The sequence below is a fragment of the Coturnix japonica genome, chromosome Z, assembly GCF_054131305.1.
Source record: "Coturnix japonica strain WE chromosome Z, WE-NBRP24, whole genome shotgun sequence".
Taxonomy (NCBI): domain Eukaryota; kingdom Metazoa; phylum Chordata; class Aves; order Galliformes; family Phasianidae; genus Coturnix; species Coturnix japonica.
In genome coordinates, this window is record NC_140702.1 from 29,972,740 (window position 1) to 29,985,259 (window position 12,520).

The following is a 12,520-nucleotide window of genomic DNA, read 5'->3' on the forward strand; positions in this document are numbered from 1 at the left end:
TTCATGGGTTTCCCTACCAGTTTTGCTGTGGCAGTCCCTTGGTCTTCATGCACTGGCAAAAGCCCTAGAAAACCTAAATGCACAGATGGCAGAAATAAAGCAGGATCTATTTGTTACCACTAGATCTGCCAGAAGCCAGACAAGATCACCTGATTTCAGTGGCTAATTACCTTCCAGAGATATTTTACTTGATAAAATTTTATCCGGTGAATTTTGTGCTGTGTCAGGGTGACATAAAAATCATGCACAACATGGATACAGCACTTGAGAAGACAATGGGATTGAAGCCAAGAGCACCTAGGATCCCTGACAAGATGGACACTGCAGCATCCATCAAGGACTTGTACAGCACAGTAAAAAGAGTTTCTGTTCCTTCTGTCTACAAACACCAGAGGAAAACACTTACCTTATCTGGATGAACTACAAGCACTGCTTTCCTGTAGTACTTCTTCACTTGTTCGGGAGTTACTAGATCTGCCATGCTAACTGGTTTCCATTTATTTTCCCCTTCCCAAAGGACTGTATGAAGAGTAGATATTAATGCTCTGATATTCCTCTCCTTTCCTTCAATCCATTCCAGGATCTGGGAAAAACAGAATGCAAAAGAACTGAATGCAGCAGTGCAAGCATTATCTGCCTGTTTAGAGATGCAGCTCTCATGCTGCACAAGATTAAGACCCAAGTACAGTAGTGTTGTTGTATTCAACACCCCAGTTCAGTTGTCTCACTACATTCATTCTTGAATCCAGATATTAGCAACCAGAAGTGATACATTCGCTATTACGTTAACTTGTGCTTATCAGCTTAGTATAGAAATTATCATTAGAAAAGAAACTGAAACAGTTGCACATTATAAAACCCTGTACAATTAATGACAAGATAACTGAAAGGAGTAATTAAAAACATCTGTTGATTACACTACCTCCCTGCCAGGGCAAAATATTTGTTTCCTAAGATTCTCTCCTGATTTGTACAGAACTTTCAGTTCATGTTTGCCAATAGTTAATACTTACTTAACCCTTTGCACCCCTGCAGATTACTTCTTTCAGACATCCCCACAAAACTCAGAATAACTATTCACTCCAGTGACTTCACAACAACACTAAAAACATATTATACGTAATATTATCAACAAAAAATCCAAACAGGCGATCACCCCTCATTCTGGCACCTATTTCTACCAACAGAAGCAGCACTGGCTAACTGTCCAGTGCAGGTGGTCACCCTCAAGAAAGCTATTCTCATTTGTCCTTTAAAAGTTTTGTGTTACTTGTTAAGTCCATCTTTGTTTGCTAAGGGGATGCTTGGGAACACTGAAGACAAAGAACAGTTCGGACATCAGAAAGTGTACAAGGTACATTCTTATGTTTGCCAGGCTCAGTTGAAAGAGGAACTTGCATTCCTTTCACACACTTGTTGCTCTTGTTCCTACTGCTTTATTACAAGCTGACGCTTGTTCATGCTAATTAACTTACTACTGTGTAAGATACAGTTATTTAAATATAAACAAAACTTTCCCCCCTCTGCTTTACTATATTTTGTCTTTCAATGTATCCTTCTACTTTGAACAAAGTATCTTAGACATACACTTAAGTATGTCTTAAGTCTGTTTTAACAAACCTTCAGTTTTAAGGGGTCCATATCTTTAGACATTTCTTGTTTCCTCATCTCAGCAATAGTTTTTGGCCCCTTTTTATCAGATTTTGCTGAAAAGCCTTGATTAGATAAGAGATCCTCAAAGTCATTGGCTGAAACTTTTGGCTTTTGACCTGTGAGAGGAGAAAAATGGTAAATAAAATTAGGTGGGAGAACACATTAGCTGTGGAAACACACTGCACTCAGATATGCCTGCATGACATTTATTACTACCAGAAATATTCCTCAGCTTAACAAACTCCATAAGGTAACAGAAGGACAGAAATAAAAAGTCATTGAGAAGTTTTCAGTCCAGTAAAACAGGTAATCTCCAATGCATATTTGTGACTAAATGCTCGCATGTTCTGTTCTCTCAAAAACTGAGTAGATCTGAGGGAATACACATTTGTCTATTAGTGAGTTTGGAAACAGTTTTGTTATTCTACTATGCAGTAACTTTAAATGTTGTGCTGCAGTTTTTCAGATGACTGAATACTTAATGGTTTAGTCAGAAATGTCAGTGAATTTAAGTACGTTGAAATTTATGCAGAATAACAAACAACCAACAAGGACAGTTATGGCACTGCTATAGAACACACATTTTAGAGAACTGCAGGACTGAAGTTGGGTGAGATCTCTGCATGTTACCTCGCACAATCCTGATTCAGAACAGGGACAACTCAATGAATTGCTCAGAATTGTATCATGCTTATGTTCACCTGTTTTTGAGGTATTAATCACCTGCTAAATCATTTAATGTGACTGGGGCAAATAAGTGTCTCCTGCAGAGGCCTGGTGTCACGATGGGGCAAGCACCAAGTGCTCTAAGGGCATTTGGTCAGGCCCTGGTGCAATGCTCCCTGGAACAGGTGTGTGGGGCAACCTGCAGAGCACCAATGAGGTTGGAGGGCATGCCATGGTATTCTGGGGGCATGGTAGGATATATCAGGGCATGATGTGGTACAATGGAGCATTCTGAGGGCTCATGGCCCCATTCTGAGAACTCACAGCCCAACTGCCAGGAGTTGGACACATGATCCCTAAGAGTACCTTCTAACTTGGGATATTCTGATTCTGCAAGTAATTGCCACATTCCCAGGACAGTTTCAGCTTTCGACCTTGCTAATTGCACTTCCTTCCCCATTCTCTAATTGCATTTTCCTGTGCTGCAAACTGTGCCCACCAGTCTCACTCTGTCACCTCCTCCCAGACCTAGATCAGTATAGTTTCAACTTATGGAAGTACTTGCTCACCTATGTGCCAATGAAAGGACAGAACAATCCCAGCATCAGTATATCTGGGATTTATTCCCACCCCTGACAAAGGCTAATACAGAAAGAGAAAACACCCATTCTAAGAAATTTATTCCAAAAACAAATTTATTTGCTCCCCTTCCCATATGTTTGAAACAAAGGGAATCCTAGTAAGTTTAAGCTTATTTATGACCTATTATTCTTCAGGTAAGAAAAAGAGGTGCATCCTTTTGTCTATAAGCAACGCTATCAATCATTTCTCCTCACTACACTCATGCAAATTTACATTCTCAATCTACAAAAACTACTACCCGATTGGATAAGAGATTTTTCTGGCTTACGCCCAAACTTGCTAATATTTGGTCCATGGTCAGCTTGTCTATGATATTCTAGCATAGCTTTGCACCAGATTTGTCAAACATCCTCCTGACTTACACTAGATATGATCTAAAAGTAAACAAAGAAAAAGACCAAGGTACAAAAGTTTGAGGCTAACAGTGAATCTGACTTTGCACAAGCCATTGTAAGTAATGCTCTAAGAAAACTTACCAAAGCCTGGGGTTCTGACTCCTCTTTCTTCTCGTCCTCCAATAACACTAAAGTTGACTGTGTAGTTAGGTTTAGCTTGCGTACTAGGTTTAGTCTGGGACTGCCATGAAGTAGTTTGTGGTTTTGTGGGTTTCTGCCATTGACCTCCTGACTTCTGCGATGGAGCAGTTTTCTGAGCAAACCCACTAGTGGAGAATCCACCTGCAGAGGAACCTAAAGATAAGAACTAAATTAGTTGCTTAGCTTGATATCTGTCACTTGTTTAACGCAAATAAGACACTATGGCCTTAACATCGAACCATACAGTTTAGAGTGAATGCACTGCACAACAGAAAGCATTAAAAGATTCTCATTAACAACCTGGGTACCGGGAGCTAGAGCCATTATTAAAAGTCTTCCAGTCTTACACTAAGTTCCCAAGTGTTAGTTTATTCCAGAAGCATTCACTCCGTCTGAATGTGTACTTGCCAGAAAATAGCTCAGTAGTGACAGCAGTTCCGCCTTCAAATTTACTATACTTCAATGTCTGTTAATAGTGGATGCCCCATCCCTGGAGGCATTCAAGGCCAGGCTGGATGTGGCTCTGGGCAGCCTGGTCTGGTGGTTGATGGCCCTGCACATAGCAGGTTGAAACAAGATGATCTTTGAAGTCCTTTACAGCCCAGGCCATTCTATGATCCTATTATAAAAGACATTGAAAACTAATTGTTTTTACATCTATCAAGAAGATGCAATATATTGAGGATATTTTCACATGAATGCTTTCAAAGCCTCCTTAGTGGTCTCTCACACATCTGCTTGAGAAAGATATGTTTATATTACAGTAGCATTACCAACAAATGCTACACAGAACATAAAAAAACCCTGAATCCTGTACAAGACAATGTAATGAACCATCTGTAAACTATAAGCCCATGTCTTATCAACTTAATACTGACCTGATTTTTTAGGACTTCATTTCCCTTCTTTTAGGGTGGTACAGAGACAGCTGCTTAGCAGCTTCATCAGCTACACACTTTGGGAAGAACATCCAAGACCTCTTTTCCTGTCCACAATACTCATTATAAACAAACTAAGCTAAATAAAAAGCTCCAACCTTTTAAATTAATTATTTAGCTTTTTGCCTAACTGATGAGAATGAATTCTAGGTACATTCTCAGCCATGCTGCCATTAGATTGCTCTTCACTGAAAGATTTCAGGAAATTCAGTTCCTTTGATAAGGTGCAGCATGAAACTTCCTGGCATACACCCACAAGAGGGAGAAAAAATAGTATGACTGCAGAATTTAGACACATCTGGATTTTCCTGCAAGGGGAACATTCCACATTCACACTTATGGTACTCCAAAGCAGAAAGCAACTTCTATCTGAACAGTTTCCTAAAAATTACAAGACAAATTCCAGATCAGTGGTCAAATACAATATTCATACAATAGAAAGCCAGCGATGAAGTTCAATACAAAATAAATACTAATGCTTGAAAGATGGAAAGCCTTCTTTGATCACTCAGTACTCAATGGCAAACTTACAATCCAGTCTCATTTGCTGGAAGAAGGTAAATGTTTATTTCCATCTCTACTTGTCTTCTTATCTGGCTGCTGCTGACTAGAACTGAACTTTCAGTACAAACTAATCCCAGGCCAGTTTAAATTGACTTGTTCTTGTTTCTATCCTTTTCCCCCTTTATTCACCCTAAAAATTCAGAAAAAACACCTCAGGTTCTCTGTTTGAGCACAGCAATGTAAACTTATCTTCCCAATGATTCCCCACACCTCCCCTCTCTGATAACACACTACAGCGACTAACAGCTACAAGGAACAGCTCATAGAAATAATGTCTCCCCAGAGCCAAATAAGAAATACCATCCTATAGCTCTGAATAGTTCAACTGGTAAAACCTATTACAGTAACACATCACCTGACAAAATTCCCTCCAGAAGAAGCAGAACTGCTTCCAGTCACTCCAATCTTCAATCGCTTTACCTTGTGAAATTTACAGAAAACAAGCCCTGCAACTATCAAAGCTCATGACCTCGCACACTAAAAAGTAATCTCATTCTACTGCTCTTTCAAAGCATTCCATGTTACTTCAGTCTTCAAGGCCAACCAATTCTTCCTATACTGCAAGCCAAAGGCCAACATCTGACTCTCAGCAAAACTTTTTAACAGCACATTCCAACTCTCTGATGGAACATCATTACAAGAAATAGAGTGCGTTAAGACCAGTTATCACAGATCACTACTCATGACTTACTACTAAGAGAACACTATAATCACCCTTAGCTACACACAGCACTACCAACTACTGAGTGTTCACTTGCATAACAACTCTTACAGAATAATTACTTGCAAGTCCAAAAACTCCTATAAAAAGACAATGAGTCCAAACTGCAGGCCTATGCCTCCTAAAAAACTCATTTCAAGCTTAAGATCAACTAGCCCTGTTACATCTGGTCATCTTTGTACGCAGTCATTCACATCTAGCCTGATAGCAAGTTCATATTTATCTGAAATTGCTGAACCAGAATACTCTTGCAAACTGTTTAACGTAGAGCAGCCTTAAGGATAATGCTTCAAGTTTAGAGTTTTGCAAGGCAGCAGAAAAGCCAAATACTGTACATTACCTTGTACTTAAATAAGGTGATTTCACCAAGAGCTGACTTAATATGCAATACTACCAGCCACAGCAACAGAAGTCTGTCACCTTCAAATTAACAAAAAGCGTATTTATGCAACTCAGCAACTACTACAGCCTGTACCAAACCATTTCTTGGATTCTCAATTGCCCATTAGCAGTGGCAGCATGATAACGAAAACCGAGGACTTCAGCTCTTTTTATTGCCTTTACTTTTTCTGCTGCTCATGCATATCCCTGGGCTAATTCATGAGTTTGTGAATACAACATCCTAGGACAGGTAGTACTGTGTGATATGCTTCACCTTGTACACAGCTGCAAATTGCCAAGTGTTTATAATGCTGATGGAATTGTGTAGAAGTGCTTATGATAAGCACAAGTCAGGCCCAAACATAACAGATGTGAGCAGCAGAGCTATGAAAGCCTACTGAATTCAAACGCAAGTACTGAACTGACCATTCTTTTTTTTTCTCAGTTAGGACCAAAATAAAAGGAATTTAATTCAGCTTTCCAATTTATATCCTTCACAGCACACTAACCACAATGTCAAATAAGAAAGCCTGTGATCAGTTACTGAATCAGGGACACGTGGTTTCTGCTACCTTCTCAACTAGATCTCACAAACAAGCTGCATCCTTTTTTGAAATCACAGCTGCAGTTACATCCTGATATACAATTCTATAAGTTTCACACCATCCCTGTAAAGGCTCCCTCTTTTCCTATTACCTATCTGCTCTCAGCAACTGCATAAAGCTTGTTGTTACCACTCAAAAGGAAACCTTATATAAGCTATCTTCATACAAGCTGTCAGTTATACTTATTGGAACAAGAGAAACATTAAGTTCAGACTTACAAAAGTAAGATCTTACCTGGAAGACTAGATCCAAGATTGCCCAGATCAGCAAAAGGATCAAAGTTCTGAGATTTAGCCTGGCTGAAAGACGAACCTGAAGACACACTGGACTGGCTCCCTGTGGTAAAAACTTGACCTGTAAAGTATGAAAACACATAATTAAGAGTACTTGGAAAGTGAGAAAACGAATAGAAGTACTATTTCATCAACTCCTCATGTACACCTCAGCAATCTGATGAAATTTCTTCTAATGAGAGGAATGACCATTGCTACAGACAATGAAGAGATTTGGTTCCTATGTCTTTAAACTCTGAAAATCTGAAGTGCCTCTACTTAAAGAGAGGCTTCAAGCACAAAGGCAATGACTTCTTTCTCAAAGAAACCAACCAAAAGGTGTGCAGACACGTTTGGCATTTCCATTTGCTAAAGTGATTAAGTTTGGAGTGTTCCTTCTTCCACTAGAGGGAATAATTTAAGTCATTGTACCTTCAAAAAGAGACTTCACTTGTGGTGATGCTACATTGCTGGCTGTTGAAGAATCTGCCCAAGAATCCCATCCACCTAAGAGATCCGGGTGGCTCGTAGAGGACGATATTTTAGGTGGCTCTGGTGTCAAATTGCCTACAGAAAAAATATCCATTTTTATTCTTTTAAGAAAGCTGCCACAAAAATGAATACTTTGCTAATAGCAACAGAGCTTAACACATGTTCAGCTGGTCAACTATAAAGCCAGCTTAAAATTTCCCCGTAACAAATCACGTGTTCTCAAACAGGACTAAGGAGCGTTTTGCAACTGAATTACTTTAACTGAAATTCAAACATCCCACCAACTTCACAGAGAACTAAATTTGAGGCAATGCCATGTTTAACAGCACAGGTGTGTGGGATGGCTTCAGAGCACACTCCTGTTTCTACCAACACAGTAGGAAACCAAAAAGCAGCAATGCCTTGTGAAACAATGTTCTGTTTACTGAATGGTCTAGGCGTAACACAGGTGGTGCCAGACCACTGCAATTAGTGGATCTGCTTACACCACGCCTCACATGACAAAGCATATTTCCCTCCCCCCCAAAGAAAGCCAACTAAGGGGTCAGTATATTCATGAATGCATTGAATTAATCATCAGGATTCAGCAAGTGTCCTCTTCCAAAGAAAGAATAGGAGAATCTTTAGTTCAGTGAATAAAATGAACTTTCCTATGTGCAAAGCTAAACAACATATCAGCTGAAAACAGAACACTTGTTGTATGCAATGGTGCTATCATTAACTAGTAAAAAGGTACTCCTTCAACACAGCTTTGTAACTGCCATGCTGGCCCTTGCAAGTGATCACTCCCTTTCTCACACACAATATGCAAAGCGAGCCATAAAGAGTATTTGAAGCTGAGCACACCCCCTTTTGAAGCACACCTTGTAGACAGCCACAGTAGCAGCTTAGATATTGATTTTACTTCTACATCAACAGTCAGTGCTACAGCAAGAAGTGGTATTTCTGTAAAGCATTCCAAATACCTACAGTTTAGAACATTAACCCAGACTTTCTCACCCGAGTAGGAACATTTAGATACTTCAGATGTTTTGACTACTATTTTATGGCTTTTCTACTTCTCTCAGCTTCTCAACACTGCATCCTGAATACCGATATCAAATCACCCAAGCTAGTTGACCTTATTTGAGGAAATACTTGGAAGCTTGTTAAGTAGCACTTTCACCACTACAATTCACTGTCTAATTCAATTAGAAGGTAACACTTCTAGTTACCTTCCAGTTTATGCAACCTTCCAGTTGCATAAAGAGCAAACCAGATGCTCAGCAAGAAGTATCTGCTGACAGCCTCCATTAAAGCCCTTTGCAGGTGCATGTAAGAGACATTAAAACAGAAGACACCACACAGCTGGGAAAGTCTGCTGAAGGGACAGCAGAATTTTCTGCCCTCCCCAGACTTTAAAGTCATCCGCCTCTAATACCAACAGAGAAATAATATTTGCCTCTCAGTACTCAGAACACTAGCTATCTGCTACACAATGGGCTAAAAAAGTTGAAGTATCTAATTGTCTATTCATCAGTTCGGACATCTTACGAACTACATGCCATTCCCAGACACTAAATGGGCCTGAAATTATTAGCTACCCTTGATTTTTAAGCTAGAGACAGTTTTGGCTTATGACCTCTACATTTAGATATTTTTCACATGGAGATGAAAAAGCTTTCAGCCACTTACTGAATAACGTTGTCCTGTGATAAAACTGTCCTGAAGGGGTATGACCAGACCACACACTGAATCCCTTATTTTTGTAGCCTAACACACTAGAATTTGTACAGATACATCAACATAAAGGATCAGCACAAAGAGTAAAATATGCTGTGCAGTTAAATGCAACAAAAGCTTAAGTACTTCAGAGCAGAACAAGCAGATCCACAGCAGCTTGGTTCCCTTAAGTTATTCTCTAAGAAGTGTCTTTGAAATCCTTTGTCATACAGCAGTAGCCACTGTAGGTGACAGCATGGTTGTTACTTACACAGCTCAAACTGTGCTAAGGTAGTAATCAGATCACGCTTTCCAGCTTCCCAAAATAAGAGATCTACCTTTTATTATAAACTACTCAACTATACATTAGGTTTTCTTTATTTAACTTGTCTACACAGGAAATCCTTTAATCACTGACAACAGGATTTCATATGAACCAAGGGCCTTGCTTTTATCTTGCACATTTAAGCTTGCTTAGAGCATGACCAAGATCACAATCACCATAGAAACTTCAGGAGAAAGCCACATTGATCACATACGTTTATTTTGATCACTTTCCATCCCTGATTTATTTTTTTCATCTGACCAGCTCATACTCACAGAAGTCAGACTTCCATAAGCCACCTACTTTTGTACCCAAACAAACCAATTCAGTTCTCAAAAATTCTCACTGAACCTCAAGGAAAAATGGACACTCATTGTTCTACTGAAAATAGTTTGGTTTCATAAGTGTGGCCACTCAAGAACTGATAACCTGCTCTTAAATTTAAGTGAACAGCCATCTCATACCCCACCTTCTCTGTCAAGTGAAGAAAGATTTACACAGAAAATCCCATTTCCTTTTGACACACTGATGTGTGTAGTAAGTGATCAATATTTTTTTATATTATGGGACAGAACACTTTAACTGACCATATATTCTATTGAAAGTATCAGAATTAGTGCAGCCAGCAGGATCGGGGAAGTGACTGTCCCCCCGTACTCAGCACCAGGGAGGCTGCACCTCAAGTGACATGCTCGGTTTTGGGCTCCTCACTGCAAGACAGACATCAATATCCTGGAGTGTATCCAGAGAAGGGCAACAAAGCTCTGAGGGGTCTGGAGCACAGGCCTCATGGGGAGAGGTTGAGGGGCTGAGATTGTTCAGTCCAGAGAAAAGGAGGCTCAGGGGTGACCTTATTGCTGTCTACAACTGCTTGAAGGGAGGTTGTGGTGAGGCTGGAGTTGGCCTTTTCAACCATGTAACTAGCAGTAGGATGAGAGACAATGGCCTCAAGTTGTGCCAGCAGAGATTCAGGTTGGATGTAAGGAAAAGCTTCTCCAACAGAGAAGGCACTGGAACGAGCTGCCCATGGAGTGGTGGAGTCACCATCCCAGACGGTGTTCAAGAAATGCTTGGATGTGGTACTGAGGGACATGGCTTAGTGGGAAATACTGGTGACAGGAGAATGGTCAGACTGGATGGTCTTCTTGGAGGTCCTTTACAACCTTGGTAATTCTATGATTCTAGGTACATCTCCTACAAATTAAGATTACATTTTAAAGCTCTTTAAACTTTCATGACACATTGAGAAATAAGTCAAAAATCTTAGTTCTAGAACTACTGTTCATTGATTAGTTTTTCTCCTGATAACTATAGAAATTCAGTAATTGTTTACTACTAAAGAAAGCTTATCCACTGATCTATAATTCTAGACAACTACAACTACTCCAAGGAGACTCACCATATCCAGCAGTGACATTACTGATCTATTTCTAATGTGTTTAGTTCTCTCACCAACCAGCATTTGCACCTTCCTCTACTCTCTCCACACAGTTTTTCCAGGCCTGTCATTTAAGTGAACACTCTCCTTTGTATTTTTTCAGTGCTAACTAGCAATTATCTCCTCACTCATTCATATTAAAAGCAAAAACTATCAGGATTCCTCATTTTCTTGTCAAAATTAATACCTGTGACAGTACCCATGACTGGGTAGAGTGTTAAGGGCTCAAATACATACTCATTTTCAGCTTAAAACACAGAAGGGCTGTCATTTGAAAGGTAAACTTAAAGAAAATGAATTTCTATCACAATTTCTTAACTTCCACATGAGTTTTGAAAGCCTGCATAGCAACAGTTTCAGTAACTCAATATTTGTAAATTTATAACAGTAAACTGAAGATGAGAGCATTTTTAGCATATTTTGCATATGTTGACAGAAACCTCTAGTGACTACATTAAAATAGTGGACAGGCTAATGCATTTTTCAGGGTAAAAGTAATCGAAGTCAGAAAAACAAAACATAAAACATTTAGCATGGAAGGTGAGTATCTCAAAATATTTTCTTCCTTCCATACTTGCACAAACATTACAGACAGTGAAACACACTGATGGTCTCCTTTGGTCCACAGATTAATATTAAGAGTGCAGAAATCACCACTTGTGTATTTTTTCCACCTTAAATTTTGCATGAAAGGGGGTTCTGCCAGTTAGGGCTTGAAAGACCTATCTCTGAAGAATGGCTGGTTGTACTGGCATCACTTCATCATAAGAGGATTAGGGGTGAGGGGTTTCAGAAGAAAAAGACAGACTCAACACTGCCCAACTGAAAGGCCAAGCGGCAAATAGGCACAGACTGAGAAACAAAGCTCAATTTAAACAGTGCTGTCTTTCCTGTAAAAGCAGTCACACACAAGCATGAGATGCACAGACAGGCTGTGGAGTCAGCAACCTCAGAGATTAAAAAATATAAATCAGAAAGGACACTGTTATGGGCAGCTTGTTCTACTTAACTTTGTTTTGAGCAGGTCAGTTAGGCAATCTCCAGAAGAGAGGGCTTCTGAAGTGAAATATAGTAGACACTATGTTTCACATACCACAAGAAGATTTGTTGATCAAATCTTTTAACAGTTAAAAGAAATTATCATGTTTGGTAACTACAATCAACTGTGACCATGCCGTCAGAAGTGACAACCATACAACTAAAACATGCATCTACTGCTTTCTTCATAGGAATGAACACTTTGCAAATGAAGCAGCAAGAGGGGTCTTCTTGGCAGAATCCATCACAAAAGCAGCATAACTCCTAAATTTATGGTAGAGACAGTATTTGCATTGCTAGTCTTTTACCTAAAAGAGAAAGCCTTTACCAAAGCCAAGCAAATCCTGTATCTTTTTATCCAGTTCTTCTGTAGCTAAAACTCAAGACTACAACAGACGTAGAGCCAACTACGTGTATTCTTTTAGGAAGGGCAACTCAAAACTGCATACAAGCTCTACGAAGAAAATGCTCTCAGTGTCAGGACAGAGCAATGTGATACCACTGTTCCTAAATACAACTTCATTAAGAGCACAGCAACACAGTTCTGA

General features: G+C 39.6%; 1 protein-coding gene across 4 annotated transcripts in view; it reads right to left on the reverse strand.

The window, feature by feature from the left end:
* The window catches only part of GAK (cyclin G associated kinase), a 66,908-nt gene that overhangs the window by 6,299 nt on the left and 48,089 nt on the right, over nucleotides 1-12,520 (reverse strand). For all 4 annotated transcript variants that reach the window (XM_015849558.3, XM_085530281.1, XM_085530282.1 and 1 more), the window contains 5 exons: nucleotides 7,411-7,545; nucleotides 6,941-7,060; nucleotides 3,438-3,650; nucleotides 1,621-1,769; nucleotides 407-583 (listed from right to left, as the gene is read on the reverse strand). In XM_015849558.3, coding sequence (XP_015705044.2) covers nucleotides 407-583; nucleotides 1,621-1,769; nucleotides 3,438-3,650; nucleotides 6,941-7,060; nucleotides 7,411-7,545 — 794 coding nt within the window. The remainder of the gene's footprint in view (nucleotides 1-406; nucleotides 584-1,620; nucleotides 1,770-3,437; nucleotides 3,651-6,940; nucleotides 7,061-7,410; nucleotides 7,546-12,520) is intronic.